Here is a 17,966-nt window from a genome sequence, read left to right as displayed (position 1 = left end):
TGGGGAGGTCAAGGATGGGGGGCGCCCCGGAGGAAGCCGGCAGAAAGCGTGGCTCGTTCCCACCGGGTTATCAGAGGCAGCTACAGGAGGCCTGGCAGCCTTCGCAGCCGGCCGAGGGAACCCAAGGGTTAACCGCGCTCCCGGCTCGGCGCGCGCCCGGGGCCTCGCCCCCGCCCCGCCGTCGCTAGGAGACGCCGGAAGTGGGGAGGAGGAGCGGGCGAGGCTGGGAATCTTTCGGGCGCCCGCGGAGGGAAAGAGGGAGGAGAGCGCGCGTGCGCGTGCGCGTGCGCGCGCCCGGCGGCCGTCGCCGCGGTGACCGTCCTCGCGGCCCGCCGGTCCGCGCCCCGCCTCCGTCCCCGCTGCCCCCCTCCGCTGTGGCGCGCGCCGGGGGTGTTTCTCGCTCCTCCCGAGTTACGGTCGTGGTCGCGGCTGCGCCTCCTCTCCCGGGCTTGGGTTTCCCTGGCGCTGCCGCCGCCGCTAGCCCTGCGGGCTGCATGAGGAGGAGGAGGAGGAGGAGGATGTGAAGATGGCGGAGCTGCAGATGCTGCTGGAAGAGGAAATCCCGGGGGGCCGCCGGGCCCTCTTCGACAGCTACACGAATCTGGAGCGGGTGGCCGACTACTGCGAGAACAACTACATCCAGGTGTGGCGCCCGCGCCGGCCCGGCGGCGTCGGGTATCGGGGTGCTGAGGGCGCGCGGGGAGCCGGGAGCCTGAGGCGCGCGCGGGGCCGGGGCCGGGGCCCCTCCGGGGTGGGGGTGGGGTGGGCGCCGGGCGGGGCGCGGGCCGAGGCCCACGGGCCAGGGCCAGGGCCAGGGCTGGAATCCCCGGGCTGCGGAAATCGCTGCTTTACAACCTCGTTAGAGACCCGGCGGAGGTGCGGCGCCCCGCGCGCGTCGTGTCCGCCTCCTTGCCGCTCCGGCCCGGCCGCCCCCGCTCTCCGTGCCTGTCAGCGTCCGGGATGGCGGAGGGTCGCATTTTGTATTGAAGGGAACCCTACTTGAATGGCAGGTGTGTGTGTGTGTGTGTGTGTGTGTGTGTGTGTGTGTGTGTGTGTGTGTGTGTGTGTGTGTGTGTGTGTGTGTGTGTGTGTGTGTGTGTGTGTGTGGTTGAGGGGAGATCCACTCACAATGCTGGAGGATTTGTTTAAGGGGCTCTGTGATTGCAAAGCGAAGTATCTCATTTTTCTATTCTTGGGAATGCTTCAAATCCACCTTTATTTTCAGTCTGTGGAGAGCATACCCTGCAAAAGCAATTGTCTCTTGTGGAAAGTTAGTGCCATTTTTCTCCCCTTGGACAATAGGGAAGTTGCATGGTAATGAGCGTTCTCCCCCCTCCCTCACTCCCGCCCCCCAAGTCCTGCTAAAATAGATAATTTTCCTGGCGGGGGGAAGAATTAGGGCAATGAACCTCATGGTTTAATGTTTTCTCATGACGGTTGGCTGAGCACAGACTCATAGCGTGTGCGTGTGTGTGTGTGTGTCTGTGTGTGTGTGTGTGTCTGTGTCTGTGTCTGTAGGCGGGAGATACTGTGAGATGATATCCAGCTGGACCTGGGTGAAGCAAAAAGATTCTGGGTATTTAAAAAAAAAATCCTTTAAAATTACTTGGTGGATTGGTAGCAGGTTAAACGCAGGAATTGCAAATCCAGCATCTTTTGTCTTCCTTAAGGCTTATTCCGAGTTATAGGTTCTGCCTCCATTTTTTCCTTCCCATTTAAATTCTCTTTGGAAAGGAGGAAATAGAAGCAGTGTGTGTTAAAATACTTCTCATGGCCCTTCATTTTCTTGTTCCCATTCCTGGCTTTTCAGGCATCCTTCTTAACATCACATATATTGTAAACTATTCTCAAATTTTATTTAGTATAACTTTTAAAACAATAGATACTACAATTAATAGGCTCATACATTTTGTGAGGACCACAAGAATGGTGTTCAGGCATTTTATTTCATTGATTAAGCATACTGAACTCTGTGTTATCTGGCAGGGAACATTTGTATTGGCATGATCTGAACCATTTCTCTCTAAAGAGTCAATTGAAATACGTTCATTAGAGAGAGAATGTGTCTTGGGTCAAAGATTAATTTAAAAAAATACAGTTTTGAAGGATACCTTGCAAATACTGATGGGTAAAGATTTAAAGACTCAGTTCAGATTTTCACTAAATGTACTTGAAAGTCTTCTACGGCCTAGAACTGTGCCAAGGGTTGATAACACACCTAGTGTCTTCAGAGTTTCATATGTATTAACACAATGAACTGTTGATGTGTGTGCAAATTAATACCATATATACTCAGTCTTTCCTTATTAGAGGGTTCCACAGTGTTGGATTCAGTCAGCTTAGACTTGAAAAAAAGTTGCATTTGTAATAAACATATAGACTTCGCTATTGCCATTATTCCCTAAATGGTAACACTTTAAGAAATATTTGTATTGTATTAGTAATCTACAGATTATTTAAAATATAGGGGAAGATGTGAGGTATGTTATATGCAGATACTGTGTCATTGATATAAAGCTCTTGAACGTTTTGTTATCTATGAATTGCCCTAGAACTAATTTCTGGTGGATACTGAGGGACAAGATAAACATGGCTGATTTATACTCTGTAGTGGATTGTGACTGGGAAGGATTGGAGGAAGCTTGTCAGTTCTCAGGGAATTAATCTCTAAGGAGAGGAAAACCCAAAGGACTGAAGTGCGGATTCCGTTAACTTGAACAGCATATTATGAGAAAGAGTTATAGGTAAAAAGAAAAATTGGAGATGGAAGTGCAGTTGCTGCCAATAAGCAATTAAAAAGAAACAGATTTGTCTCTTTGGAAATGAATTTTATTGTAATTTGGAAGTATAGTTTGTTTTAAGATTGTAATTCCTACATTAAGGTACATATAAAGCTGATGGGTTAAAGGGAGATCAGCAGTTTCATTTTATATTTCATACATTTATTACAGTTGAAGATAAAAATGTGTTAGTGTCTTTGGAGTTTATTTTAGCAATGTGAGTCAGAATTTGGTGTGTTGGCATCTAATTTATTTTGGGGGCTGAGGACTGAACCCAGAGCCCTAGGTTTGCTAAACACAAATTCTATCATCTAGCCCATGTTTATTGGTCTAAAGTATAAATACTGAATGATTGGAAATATATATATATATTTTTTTTAATTTAATTTTTAATTTTTTGATAGTCGTGGGGCTTGAACTCAGAGATTGGGTGCTGTCCCTGAGCTCTTTTGCTCAAGGTAGCACTCTACCACTTTGAGTTACAGTGCCACTTCCCGTTTTCTGGTAGTTAATTGGAGATTAGAGTTTCCTGCATTTTCCTTCCCCAGTTGACTTTGAACTGCAATCCTCAGATCTCAGACTTCTAAGTAGCTAGGATTATAGGCAAGAGCTACCACGTGGCTGGCTATATTTTGAATTAAATGATCTCATCCTCCCTCCCTCCCTCCCTCCCTTCCTTCCTCCCTCCCTCCTTTCCTTCCTTCTTCCTTCCTTCCTTTTTGTTTTCTCTCTTTTCTGCTTTTTTTTCCTCTCTCTTTTCTGTTTTCTCTTTTATTTTGCTTTGTGCTAAAACTCCAGGTCTAGTACTCTCATTAAGCTCCCTTCTCCTCCTTTCAGGGGCCCAAGTATGTACAATTTGAACCATGCCTCCATTTCTGGCTTTTTATGGGTGAATTGGAGATAAAGTCTCCAAATGTCCTCCAGGTTGATTTTGATATCATATTTCAGTTTAGTAGCTAGGATTATAGGCAGGAACCACCAGTGTCCAGAAAATTATCTTTATTTCTTCAGTCTAGTATTTGAAGTAGATTATATTCTTTTAACTGTCAGGTTGTCATCTATTTTTAGAATCAAACTGGGTATGTTACTGCTACACTTTCCCAGCAATAACTTGTATATGATTTGCTTGTAGCAAAATTGGTACAGAGAACATGGTGATAGTGGATTTCTGCTGAATCAGCTATATTTGTGACCAAAGAACTGATCAGCAGTGGTTGTGATGTTGCCTATAACCCCATAGTAGAAGAAAGTTAATTGGCAAGATCGATTATCAAATGGTCTGTTTAGCCTTATTATCATTTATTAGCCACTAGCTTGAGTTAAATCTCATTTTATTGTATTGAAATACAATTTTCGCTTTGCATAAAGCAGTAAAAAAAAATCTGCTGATCTTATGTACTGTTTTCACTGCGTTAAGTAGCTGGTTTATGTCAAGGAATATTAAAATAAGGCAAATAAAAATAATCAAAGTATGGATTGTATTCAGTGTGAAAATTGAGCAAAGAAAGGAAAGAATTTGCTGTTCTGAAACACTTGTACTTTAAGTTTCTGTCTTAGAAAGATACCCTTCAGAAATACCAGTGGCATCAGAAGTAATCAGAAAATGCCTATAATAAGTATGTATAATCTGTACATAGAGCATTATTGTAAATAGGTGTTACTTTGGTTAATAGTGAAGGTAAAATTTAACAATAATTTTTAATAAAAATTGAGATAATTTTATTTTTACATCTAGAAAAAATAATAGTCAAAACTGATGTTATAAAATGTAGTAATAAAATTATTACTGATTTCCTAGGTTTTATGCTGATAAAAATTACTTAATAATGTTAGTTTAGGGACAATCAGAAACACCGACCAACTATACTGCGAACATCTGACATGATCTTTTTACTTTATGTATAAAGTGTCTTATTTTTTTTTAAAAATTGCTTAATAGCTAAACATGTAAAATATTTCTTTTTATTTATTAATATGATTATGGAATGCCTTATCCTTTAGAAAACCTTCAGAAATTTAAAAAATTATTTTTATTATTTTTTATTTTGTAAAATGAGTCACTATAATAAGTTTATAATTGTTAGCTTCTTAAATCTGAAAAACCAGCTTGTTCATACTTACATTTTTCTTTTTTTTTTTGGCAGTAGTGGGGCCTGAACTCTGGGCCTGGGCGCTGTCCCTCAGCTCTTTAGCTTAAGGCTAGTGCTATACTACTTGAGCCACAGCGCTACTTCTGGCTTTTTCTGCTTATATGGTGTTAAGGAATCGAACCCTGGGCCTCATGCATGCAAGGCAAGCACTCTACCACTAAGCCCCATATTTTTCTTTTATGAGATAAAAGAATGTGATTGCTTCTTGTGAGTTATAATTCACATCCCTTTATTATTTATATTAAAGCAGAATTACCATATAATATGGATTTATTCAGAATAAAAATTGAGGGGCTGAGGGTTTAGCTCAGCGGAAGAGCGCCCGCCTGGTGAGCGCAAGACCCTGAGTTCGGTCTTCAGCTCTGGAAAAAAAAAATTGAGTTTATTTTAAGCCATGCCTGGCTCATGCCTGTAATTGTAGCTGCTCAGGAAGCTGAGATCTGGAGGATCGAAATAATCAACAAAAAAAAGGCCAGCTGGAGATATGGACAAAGTGTAGAGTACCAGCCAAGAAAGCTCTATCCCTAAGTTCAAACCCTGGTACGGGCCAAAAAAAATTATAAAGAATTTTCTTAAAAAAAATTATCTGAAATATTTTTTTTGAACAATAGGAGACATATTGTTAGTAGTTTTGCTTTTCTTCATAAGTATGGATGGATACTCCTAGAATTAAACGTTCCACAAAAAGCTTATGAGGATAAAATAGTTTTTTAAATAAAAAATTAGGTTCATAATTATATAGTGATTAAAAATTTTTATTTAATAAAAATGATTAGAATACATGTCCTGTGTGTGTGTGGGGCAGTATTGAGACTTGCATGCAGAACCTGGGCACTGTCGCTCAGCTTATTTTTTTCCGCAAGTCTAGAGCTCTATACTTGAGCCACAACTCCACTTATGGCTTTTTGGTGGTTAATTGGAGATAAAGTCTCATGGAGTTTCCTGCCCAGGCTGGCTTTGAATTCTAGTCCTCAGATCTCAGCCACCTGAGTAGCTAGGATTACAGGTGTGAGCCTGGCACAGGCTATTATTACTAGTGTTACTACTATTATTATTATTTTTTGGTTGGTCGTGGGGCTTGAACTCTGGGCTTGGACGCTGTCCCTGCGCTCTTCAGCTCAAGGCGAGCACTCTATCGCTTGAGCCACAGTTTCACTTCCAGTTTTCTAGTGGTTTCTTGGAGATAAGAGTCTCACGGACTTTCCTGCCAGGGCTGGCTTTGAACCGTGTTCCTCAGATTTCAGCCTCTTGAGTAGCTAGGATTACAGGCGTGAGCCACCGGCGCCTGGATACTATTATTATTTTTATTACGTGTTCTAGTACTCGGACTTGAACTAGGGCCTGGCTGCTGCCCCTTAGTTTTTTCGCTTAAGGCTGGTACTCAATTACTTGAGCCACAGTTTTACTTCTGGAATTGCTGGTTATATAAAGATGTCTTACTGACTTTTTCCTAGGTTGGCTTTGAACTGCAATCCTCAGATTGCAGTCTCTTGCATAGGTAGCGTTTTGTAAGTGTGATCCACCAGTGCCTGGCCCAGCCAGGTTTTGGTCTTTTTTTAAAATATTACCAGTGTTTTTACTTTTTGATTTTATATATAGTTAACTCTTAATTTCCTTATTGTTAATTTTAATATTTATGTTAGGTTTTGATGGGTTTCTTCTTTATTGGTCATTTTTCTTCCTTTATTATGTATCTGGTAACTTTCATTATATGCTGGTCATTGTAGTGATTGTTATTAGCTCCTCAAGTTTTTTTTTTAATATTTCTATAAATGTTCTTAAGCTTTCTTCACAGATGCAGTTAACCTACTTGGAGACTTTGTTAAGTTCCAACTGTAGAGCTAATTATTCCCATTACTCAGAAGATAAGGTCCTCTTGAGTAGTGCTTACCATTCTAAGAGTTGTATTTCTACTCAGACAGGAACATGCACTGTTCCCTATCCTGTGTGAACCTCAGGTGCTCTTCCTTCTAATTTCTCTTATGTGATTTCTTCTCCACCCTTGGGATTGTTTTCTCATAAGCATGCTTTAGTTAGTACTATGTGGAAGATTTAAGAGTTTAAGATTTAAGAATCTCTGGTCATCTCTATGCAAATCCCTTCTCTGATACTTTTGTCTTTATCTTCCAGTCATTTAGCTGTGATTTGTCCCACTTCTTTTTTTTTTGGTCCAGTCGTGGGGCCTGAACCTTGGGCCTGGGCGCTGTCCCTGAGCTCTTCAGCTCAAGGCTAGCACTCTACCACTTGAGCCACAGCGCCACTTCTGGCTTTTTTCTTTTTGCTTATGTGGTGCTGAGGAATCGAACCCAGGGCCTCAGGCATGCAAGGCAAGCGCTCTACCACTGAGCCACCTTCCCAGCCCATGTCCCACTTCTTTTTGTCTGTAGAATCTTCTTTCTTTCCAGGATTCAGTTATGATTTCTTATTGTACTTACTTGTCATGTCTTTTGTGCTTATTTAACCTAGAACAGTTATCTGACCTTACTGTATTTGCACAGTATTGACATTATTGAAGACTGTCAGTTTTTGTTTTATCTTTTATTAGACCCTTCAATGTGAGTTTCTCTGATTGTTTCCTTGGGAGTATATTTTGTTTATACATTTTTGTTTGTTTGGTAAGAAATAATGTGTTATTCTTTGCGTACCATATCAGAATTTTGTCCCATTATTTGGAATGTTTTGGTTTTCTCAAGTTGTTTTTACTATTCTTTTATGATGTTTGCTTGAAATAGTTATATCTCATTGGTTGCAATATGGTAGCCTTCTACCATTTCTTAATCATAAAGAAGAGCTCTAGCATTCCATTTACCATCTGTATCAACCTGGAGTCTTTATTCTATGTAGCATAATTCATCATTGTGTTTTTTTTCATCTTCTCAGCTTTGTATCAGTTTTGTCACAGTTTTAAGTTGGATCTTCTGTCCTTTTTGGCAGGAACTGAACAACTTTAGAGTGTTTCTTTGTGGCTTAATTCACTTTGGAAAAGAAATTACTCTTTCAAAATATTTTCAGGACTCATTTTATTGTTCTGAGTTGTCTTACCATAAATATACATTTAGGGCTGGAGGGTTTAGCTCCATGGTAGTGCAGCTTATATAGCATGCATGAGGTCCTGGGTTCAGTCCACAGCACACACCCAACCTCCCCAACTATGTGTATATGTACATATACATAATATGTGCATGCACACATGCATGTTAGGGTATCTCCCCTTTATTTGTTATATTTAACATTTTCTATTAACCTAGGACATTTCACTTTAGTTTTAGAAATACTCATTTCTAAGTGTACCTTTTCATGGCTTAAATATATATTTCAAAATAGGAAAGGTTATATGTTTTTTTTTTTTCCTTACTATAAGTATACATTATATTTACAGTGAAAGTACTGGGCTGGGAATGTGGCTTAGTGGTAGAGTGCTTGCCTAGCATGCATGAAGCCCTGAGTTCAATTCCTCAGTACCACATAAACAGAAAAAAGAGAAAAACTAGGGCTGGGAAGGTGGCCTAGTGTAGAGTGCTTGCCTTGCATGCCTGAGGCCCTGGGTTCGATTCCTTAGCACCACATAAGCAGAAAAAGCCAGAAGTGGCGTTGTGGCTCAAGTGGTAGAGCGCTAGTCCTGAGCAAAAGAAGCTCAGGGATAATGCCTAGACCCCCCCCCCCCCAGGACTAGCAAAAAAAAAAAAAAAGGAAAAAAGAAAGAAAGTATATTAGTTTGAGTTTGCCACTTTTGTCAAGTACTGTGGATTAGCTTGTTTAATACTAATTCTGCTTTATAGTCTCATGCTACAGAATCTAAAATGTGAAAACTTTCTTAGAGCACAGTGTTCCTGATACAATCTATGTTTTTAATTAAAGGATACACACCTGTGATCTTTAGAGAGGGAAATAGTTTAACTTCATTCTGTGGCTGCAGTTTGTGGTATTCAAAGCAGTATGGAAATTTTGAGGGTTTTTTGTGGGGCAGGGAGGGACAGTGTAAATGATGATAATGTTGCACTTAAGTTTTTTAGGATGATACACATTTACTGGTGTATTGGTAGGTGTTAGGGCCCACAGTAATGCTGTGGCAGTTTTCTTGTTGTGTAGGTTGCTATACTCATGGAGTTAAGATTTCCAGTTTTTGCCTTCTAGCTTGTCCTCCTCTCTGATAGTATTAGATCAGTCTGTTCCTGGTGGGCCAATTCTATGATTTAAATTATAGCTATGATATCTTAACTGCTTACTAGATGCCATTCTTGTAATTCCTGTTATTTGGCAAACACCTATTTCTTGGTATGAGCGTCTCTTAAATGGCACTGTTTCTTCTATTTGAGCCTTAACTGATGTGTCCATGGTCACTTTTATTAGTTAACCTTCCCTTCCATCAGTATAAGAAAATACCTAAAGAAAGGAGGAGGCAACAATGCTCAATAGGAAATGTACTTATTACCTTGTTCATGTAACTGTAACCCCTCTGTACAGCATTTTTACAATAAAAAACATACCAAAAAAAAAAAAAAAAGAGAGAAAATACCTGAGGCTGTTGATTTGGAAAGGTTTGTTTTGGCTTACGGTTTTGAGTATAACAGTCCATGATCAAGTATTCCTAGAACTTTGGGCTTCTGACAAGGCAGCTCATTATGATGGGAAAGCATGGTAGGACATACTGCTTACCTCATGAGCCAGGAAGCAGAGAGAAATGGAAAGAGGAAAGACTTGGACTTACATAACTAATAGAACTCCTAGGTTTCAAATTGGGAAATTTGCTTTGTGCTTTGGATAATCTCAAGATATTTATAATTTAGTCATTAATCAGGTTAACAAATACATGAAAAATAAATGATTTGAAAGAGAAAAGGCTTATTATCATAATTTTACATTAAAAATATAGAAAAGGTTAAGTTTAGTACTTTTGAGGAGATATATTTTAGATGAGTAGTATTCCCTACATAAAACATAATAAATTCTCTAAAACTAAAGTGATTATTTTAATTATGGGACATGAACAGGGGGGTAGTTAACTTTAGACATCGTGGTGAAAACCATGAGTAATTTATATATGTCATTTATATCCATCTTTTTGTATGATGCAACAACTGTAGATGATTGCCATCTCGACATACTTAATTATGTTTTGTTTTGATAGGATAATTAAAAGGAGGCTTATAAGTCAAATTTTAATAATGGTAAAACCTGAAGTTAATGGAAAATTTTCTCTTATTTGGTTGAAAGTTTTTTTGTTTTTGTTTTTTTGGTTGGTTGTGGCGCTCGAACTCTGGGCCTGAACACTTGAACTCTTCAGCTCAGGTGAGCGCTCTACCACTTGAGCCACAGCGCCACTTCCAGTTTTCTGGTGCCTAATTGGAGATAAGAGTCTCTCGGACTTTTCTTGCCCAGGCTGGCTTTGAACCATTATCCTCAGATCTCAGCCTCCTGAGTAGCTAAGATTACAGGTGTGAACCACCAGTGCCACTGCTGGTTGAAAGTTTTTAAGTAAAGATCTAGAAACAACAAATTGAAGACTTGATAAGTTGGAATCTCATGAAACTTAAAGGTTTCTGCATGGCAAAGATAGCTGAGATTTTTACCAGCTACACATTAGACAGGTGCCTGATGTCCTTGGAACTCAAAAAATTAAATCCTCAAAGAAATAACAGTCCAATTAATGAATGGGGTAGTGACTTAAGAAAGACATCAACATCTCTGGCAATAAAGGAAATGCACATTAAAACAACACTGAGATTTTATCTCACCCCAGTTAAAATGGGGTGAGAAAACAATAAATGCTGGTGAGGATGTGGCCAGAAGAGAATTCTGATACACTGCTGGTGGGAATATAGGCTTATTCCACTGAGCAGTGTGGAGATTCCTCGAAAAACTAAATGTAGAACTACCTTTGACCCAGCAATTCCACTTCTGGGCATTTATTCAATAGATCACAAGGTTACAGTAAAGCCATCAACACAATCATGTTCATTGCAGCATGTATATATTGCAGCATGGCATATATACACAATGAAATTCTACTCATCCATCAGAAAGAATGATATTGTACTATTCATAAGGAACTGTAAAGACTTGGAAAAAATTATATTAAGTCAGACCCAGAGAAACAAAGGTTGCATGGCTTCCTCAATTTGTGGTAGCTAGAATGTGCCTGTAAATCTACAAGTAAATATGTTGGGTGGTATGCAAGTAGTAAAAATGAATTTACTGAAGTATCACAGACTCTGTGGTGAGCTTAAATAGCAGAATTTTTTAGAAAGACAATGTCCAAACCCAACAAAAATGGATATCAGGAAATGGATACATGCAAGAGGTAGGGTGGGGCCAAGGAGATAGGGGACAGGGAAAATGCTGTCAAGAATTCATTGTATGTTCCACAAAATTAAGAAGAGTAGGGGAAGGAGTGGGTGGAAGCAGGGTGAGAGTTGTTGAATGGGGTGACACTTATCAATATGCATCACATTCATGAAGTGCTTTGTTAAAAGTCACTTTCTTTGTACAACTATTTAAAGATAATAAAATTGAAAAAAATAAACAATATCACCCCACCTTGAATTCATTTTACTTTTTTTTTTGTGGGTCCTGGAGGCTTGAACTCTGGGCCTGGGCGCTGTCTCTCAGCTCTTCAGCTCAAGGCTCGCACCCTACTACTTAAGCCACAGCACCACTTTTCTGGCTTTTTTCTGCTTATGTGGTGCTGAGGAATTGAACCCAGGGACCCATGCATGCAAGGCAAGCACTCTACCATGGAGCCAACTTCCCAGCCCTCATCTTACTTTTTAAATAAGATTAAATTCCAGAGTGTTGCATTTGTCACAGTTGATGTGTCTCCATTGATATCATTATTGTAAATTTATTTTTGATTAATTAAAAAAATTCTTTTCCCTTCTCTTTTTAACATCTTTTATCTGTCTGAACCAGTTGGGAGTAAGCTGCTGATCTTGAGTGTCCTACCCCTTTTGAATACTCTAATTAGTGCTTTTTCTACAAACATGAACATTTTTATCCTACTCTTTTACATACTGATCACCATCTAATCCTCACGTTTCTCTTCAATTTTTGCCATTTGTTCCACAGATATTTACTAGATGAATAATGCAGTTTAGAAATGTGTGTTGTATTTAAGTTATCATAATAATGTAATTTTCAGTCTTGAACTTCTTTTGATTTTTCAAGACCATGCCAACTTTTTTTTCTTTTTTGTTGTACTGGGGATTGAACTTGGGGCCTTGTGCTTGTTAGGCAATGGCTCTACCACTTTAGTCATATCTCAAGTCCTTTTGCTTTTAATTTGTATAGCTGAGTTTCTGCTTTGTGTTTTTATTGCTGAGTTATTTAATTATTTAATTTATTTAGTTTTGCTTTATTGTTTTTCACTCTCACTTGTTTGACTCACTCTAAATTGAATGTTACATTTTTTTATAGCGTGCATTTCTTCCTCTCAGCTATATGAAGTCTGGTATTGTGACCGTAGTTCTGTGATTGCATGTGTAAATTTTCACATGTCAGTGAGGTACTTTCCTAAGCTACATTCTCCATCCTGCATGTGTGAAATTTTTGCTTAACAATTTTGTGAGGAAAGAAAATGGTTACTGTATTTTAAATTCCAGCAGATGCCAAAGTCCTAAAGTGGGGGTATTAGGGAACTGATGATTTGGTTCAGGAGTACTGAACTCTGTTGTTTTTAGCCTTGCTTGGGCTAATGGATTCACTTGCATGGATTTACTCTCTCAACCTTTCTTGGCAGTACAAACTGTATTCTTTGAAGCTCCTTTCACAGAGTCACTTAAGATAGCATTCCTACTTGAATATCATCTGTATCCCTTACCATGTTGCATAGACGTTTTCTGTTTATTTGTCTCTCTTTGTACTGGAATAAAAACTGCTTGACTGTAGAGAACATGCTTTCATTTTGAATGCTGCTGTCTATTACAGGTGTTCAGTGAATAAGGACTTATTGAAATGAATTGGTTGAACTTAGTTGCATCATGGAGAGTGACTAGGAGACATCACTGAGTATTTTGAAGAGCTAACTGATAAAATGAGAGCAGATGATTGTAATCTACCAATTTGAGCGTAGTTTATTCCCAGAATCAAAGTAATTGCAGTGGAATGGACTTGACTGGGCCAAAGAAGTACTTCTAGAGAAGAGAAAGACAAATAATAATTTGTAGAGAAAAATCTCCTTTCATGTCTTCACTTGTGCTTCCTAATTATTATCTTTTCCTGCCACATTGTTGATTATACCCTAAATTGTCTATCAAATGCATGGTGTTATGATAGATAGATAATGAACCTAATGTTAATGATACTGAAGTTTTTTTTACTTTTTTACTTTTTTTTTTTTTTTTACTTTCTCCAGAGGTTTGCAGAGGTTTATTTTTCTTCTGATTACCAGTCCTAAAACATCAAATTGAAAAGTAAGTTTTAAGTTTTCTCATAGAGAGGTAAAACCAAGTAGGTTTGATGGTGCCAGTGCTTCTGGAGTTAAAACTCTCCCACAAAATATTTCTCTCCCCCCTCCTCTTTCATTAGGTGATAGAAGTAGGCCACCCCACTGGAGGAGGGAGAGGATGCTTTACAGGCTGGGCTGAACTACAAGTCTTCTATGCCTTCTCTGGCTGGGAAGATCTGCAAGTGTGTTCATGTACCCCTTCTTAGAGCTGGACCTTCTTTATGGTAGTATGGAAGGAGTAGGACACTCATTTCTTCTGGATGTTATTTTCTAGGCCCTAAAATCTGTCTGTTTTAGGCAAAGGATTCTAGCCCATTGGCACAGATGAGATATAATACTTCATATAATCTGAACAGAAATGAATTTACTTCATCATTGGCATGGTAGAAAATGTAATTTGTTCATAAAATCTAGATACTTGTGCTGGGTGCTTGTGGCCCAACCCTGTAATCTTAGCTTCTTTTAGGAGACTGATTAGGATTTAGGTAAGAAGACAACTTTGGCAAACAGATCTGGGTGGAGTTGAGAGTGTAGCTCAGTGGTAAAAACACTTGCTTAGGAGGTTAGTCAGTCCTCAGTACCACAAACAATGATAAACGATAGAAAAGGAGCTAATGGGTGACTATGGCAGGATTTATCAGCAAAGAATGTAAAGACAGTTTAAATTGGAAGTCCATACTGCTAACATGGTAGCAGATATATCTAAAAATGGGCTGGAGCCAGGTTTAGTGGCTATGCCTATAATCCAAAAACCTGAGGAAGTAGAACCAGGAGTTCAGGACCAGCCTGGGCTACATAGAAAACTTTTTTTTTTTTAAATTTTATTTTATTTTATTTGAGAACATACTGTACAGAGGGGTTACAATTACATTGGCAGGATAATGCATACATTTCTTACCAAGCATTGCAGCCTCCTCCTTTGTTTACCCTTCACCTCCCTTCCCAGCCTCCCCCCTCCCCCCCACCCAATCATACCCCCCTCCCCCCCCCCCACACCGACATTGTAAAGCTTGCTTTGACATGACATTTTGTAATTCTCCTTGTTGCAACAGGTCCACCTGAATCCTTAAACGACTTGTTTGTCCCCATCTCCTCCACATGTTATACTGACATCAAATAAAGTGAAAGCGGGGGTTACACTGTGGGGGAGGGACATACAAAGCAACAAAGAAATAATCTTATAAATGCGTTAGAAACTCATGCATGAAAGAAACGAAAACATTAAAATACATATTTAAGGGTTCGTTTTCCTAACATCACATTATCTGACCTTTTCCGCTTGACTCATACCTATACTAGATTTTGCAAATAAGGGAAACCATGGGACCTATGTTTCTTTGGGCCTGGCTTACTTCACTTAATATAATTTTTTCCAAGCCTTTCCATTTCCTAACAAATGGGGAAATGTCATTCTTTCTGATGGAGGCATAGAATTCCATTGTGTATATATACCACATTTTCTTGATCCATTCATCTACTGAGGGGCTTCTGGGTTGGTTCCATATCTTAGCTATGGTAAATAATACTGCAATAAACATAGTTGTGCTGGTAGCTTTAGTGTGGTCTTGTTTGTGTACATTTGGGTAAATGCCCAAAAGTGCAATTGCTGGATCATAGGGGAGATCTATGTGAAGTCTTTTGAGGAACCTCCATACTGCTTTCCAAAGTGGTTGAACAAGTTTACATTCCCACCAACAATGAAGTAAGGTTCCTTTCTGTCCACATCCCCTCCAACATCTGTTGTTGTTAGAGTTCTTGATTTTTGCTGTTTTAACTGGAGTGAGGTGATATCTCAATGTTGTTTTGATTTGCATTTCTTTTATGGCTAGGGATGTTGAACATTTCTTCATGTGTCTATTGGCCATCCTTCTTTCTTCTTCAGAGAAGTTTCTCTTTAAGTCTTTCGCCCACTTATTTATTGGGCAGTTGTTTCTTTGAGGATTTGTTGTTGGGTGGTTTAATTTTTTGAGTTCCAAGTATATTTTAGATATGAGACCCTTGTCCATTGTATGGCTAGTAAAGATCTTCTCCCAATCGGTGGGCTTTCTATTGATCTTGCTAGCTATGTCATTTGCCCTGCAGAAGCTCTGCAACCTTATGCAATCCCATTTGTCCAACCTTTCTTTGATTTGTTGTGTTTCCGGGTCTCTATTCAGAAAATTTCGGCCTGAGCCAAGGAGACCTAGGGTTTCTCCTATTCCATCCTGTAATGTTTTCAGAGTGTCTGCTTGGAGTTCAAGGTCTTTGATCCATTTGGAGTTGATTCTGGTGCAGGGTGATATATAAGGATCTAGCTTTAGTTTTCTACATGTAGTTAACCAATTTTGCCAGCACCATTTACTGAAGAGGCTGTCTTTCTTCCATTCTATTGAGAAAACTTTTATTTTTTTAAAAAAAGTAATTGTGGGCTGGGAATGTGGCTTAGTGATAGAGTGCTTGCCTAGCATGCATGAGGCCCTGAGTTCAATTCCTCAGTACTACATAAACAGAAAAAGCCGGATGTGATGCTGTGGCTCAAAGTGTTAAAGTGCTAGCCTTGAGCAAAAAGCAGCTCAGGGACAGTGCCTAGGCCCTGAGTTCAGTCCCAAGACTGGCAAAAAAACAAAAAACAAAAAAACCTGTGAATCTCTGGAACCTTACTTCAGATATTCTAGAACTCCTATGTTATAATGTGATAGGTGTGTAAGGAAAATACTTTTACTTTTCTTTAAGAGCCTTACCACTAGGGGTCGTATGAATCTGCTCAATGTTAACTGTGTCCTGTACATTTGTTAAATTGCTATGGGAATTGGTTTTACTTGAAGTTCAAGACTGTATAGTTTGTTGGCAAAAGGTATACTATAGGTGAAGGAAAAGGAAGAACACAGAAGTAGACAACTATGAGCCATGTTTTGGGCATCATAAGATTAATTAAAGTTCAGATAAGGTTGAATAGGAAATAATTTCTAGATTTTATTAGTGAAGGAATTTTATTAGTGGAGGAGTTTGTATTTAAGTGGAAGAGAGGAAGCCATAGAGGCTTCAGCTGATTTGGAAAGATGAATCAATTAGGCCACATATAAGATACTGTCATTTGCTCTGGAAACTAATATAGTAGTACTTCCAAGAAAACCAGATGAGTAGTGTATGACTAGTAGGAAGCCAAAAAAAGGAGCGCATGTAAAGCACAGATACAAAGTAAGTATGCTGGGATAGAGAGTTTGAAAGTATCTTAAGATGATGGAGTAGTGGTGTTAAAAGTAGGAGGAAGTGGTTTTAAGGGGAAGGTGATAAATTGTAGATAATATTGAGCTGGTATAATGAACAGAGTAATATGCCATATAAAGTTTGTACGGAATGGGTTGTGTTTGGAAATAACAGTGAAATTTCTCTCAAAGGCCTGAAAGTACAATGAGAAGAATAGTATTAAAAAAAAGTTTCCATCCAGGAGCCAGTGGCCTGTAATAACTTCATGGGGGGCTGAGACTGGCAGATTCTGGATTTGAGGCCTGCTTGGGCAGAAAAAATTTGAGAGACCCTTTTTTAAATCAATAGCTGAGTGTGGTGGTATGCACTTGTCATTCTAGCTATATCAGGAGGATTACAGTTCCTGGTCAGCCTGGACTACAAAAACAAAACAAAACAAAAGTCCACAAGACTCCATCTCAGTGGATTAAGTTGCACATGGTAATACCTGTCATCCTAATTACAATTGGAAGTGAAAAATAATAGCATCGCAGACTAGGCACACTTTTGCAGGAATCAAAAAGCAGTGCAAAAAAGGGATGGGGTCATGGATCAGTAGTGTAGCAAGTATGAAACCCTGAGTTCAAACTCGGTACTGCAAAAATAAAAAAATAGAAGGGAAGAATCAATAGTATGACAAAAATTATTTGACTGTAGCTGTGTGGTTTTATTCCCTGGTCTTTTGGATCTGTTTCTGTGCTAGTACCAATCTGTTTTTGTTGTTTTGGCTTTGTAGTATAATTTGAAGTTGGGTATTGTAATACCTCCATTGGTGCTGTTTTTACTGAGAATTGCTTTTGCTACTTGGTGTCTTTTGTTTCTCCATATGAACTTCTGGATTTCTATAATTCAGTGAGGAAAGCTATTGGGTCTGGTCTTGGACTCTTAATCCTCCTTAGTAGCTGGGATCATAGGCATGTGCTACCACTGCCAGTTGTTTTTTTTTTCGGTGCCAATCCTGGGACTTGAACTCAGGGACTGGGCACTGTCCCTGAACTTCTTTTGCTCAAGGCTGTACTTTGCTATTTGAGCCACGGCTCTGCTTTTTGCTTTTGGTAAATTAGAAGTAACAGTCTCACAGACTTTCTTACCCGGGACTGGCTTCCAACCATGATCCTCAGATCTCAGCCTACTGAGTAGAATTTCAGGCATGAGTCACCAGTGCCCGGCCCCCACTGTTTATATCTATATAGCTATATATAAATATATATACACACATATGTCATGTATATATATGTATATATAATTTGTGTTTTGAGACAGGGCTTGCTATGTTGCTCACGTTGATTTCAAAAGTTTTGCTCCTGGGGCTGGGAAGATGGCTCAGTGGTAGAGCGCTTGCCTTGCATGCATGAGGCCCTGGGTTCG

General features: G+C 39.5%; 1 protein-coding gene across 28 annotated transcripts in view; it reads left to right on the top strand.

Moving 5' to 3' along the window:
- The first annotated feature begins 290 nt into the window (after positions 1-290).
- Abi2 (abl interactor 2) overlaps positions 291-17,966 on the top strand; it is a 75,781-nt gene continuing 58,105 nt past the window's right edge. For 8 of the 28 annotated variants that reach the window (XM_070019000.1, XM_070018914.1, XM_070018888.1 and 5 more), the window contains exon 1: positions 294-643. In XM_070019000.1, the coding sequence (XP_069875101.1) occupies positions 527-643 (117 nt within the window). In that variant the 5' untranslated portion in view covers positions 294-526. Of the gene's footprint in view, positions 644-17,966 lie in introns of all 28 variants that reach the window. The other 20 variants (XM_070018994.1, XM_070018967.1, XM_070018879.1 and 17 more) reach the window with 6 other exon arrangements.

The sequence above is a fragment of the Dipodomys merriami genome, unplaced genomic scaffold, assembly GCF_024711535.1.
Source record: "Dipodomys merriami isolate MVZ:Mamm:240054 unplaced genomic scaffold, mDipMer1.0.p SCAF_1, whole genome shotgun sequence".
Taxonomy (NCBI): domain Eukaryota; kingdom Metazoa; phylum Chordata; class Mammalia; order Rodentia; family Heteromyidae; genus Dipodomys; species Dipodomys merriami.
This window is presented reverse-complemented; position numbering and strand designations above follow the sequence as displayed.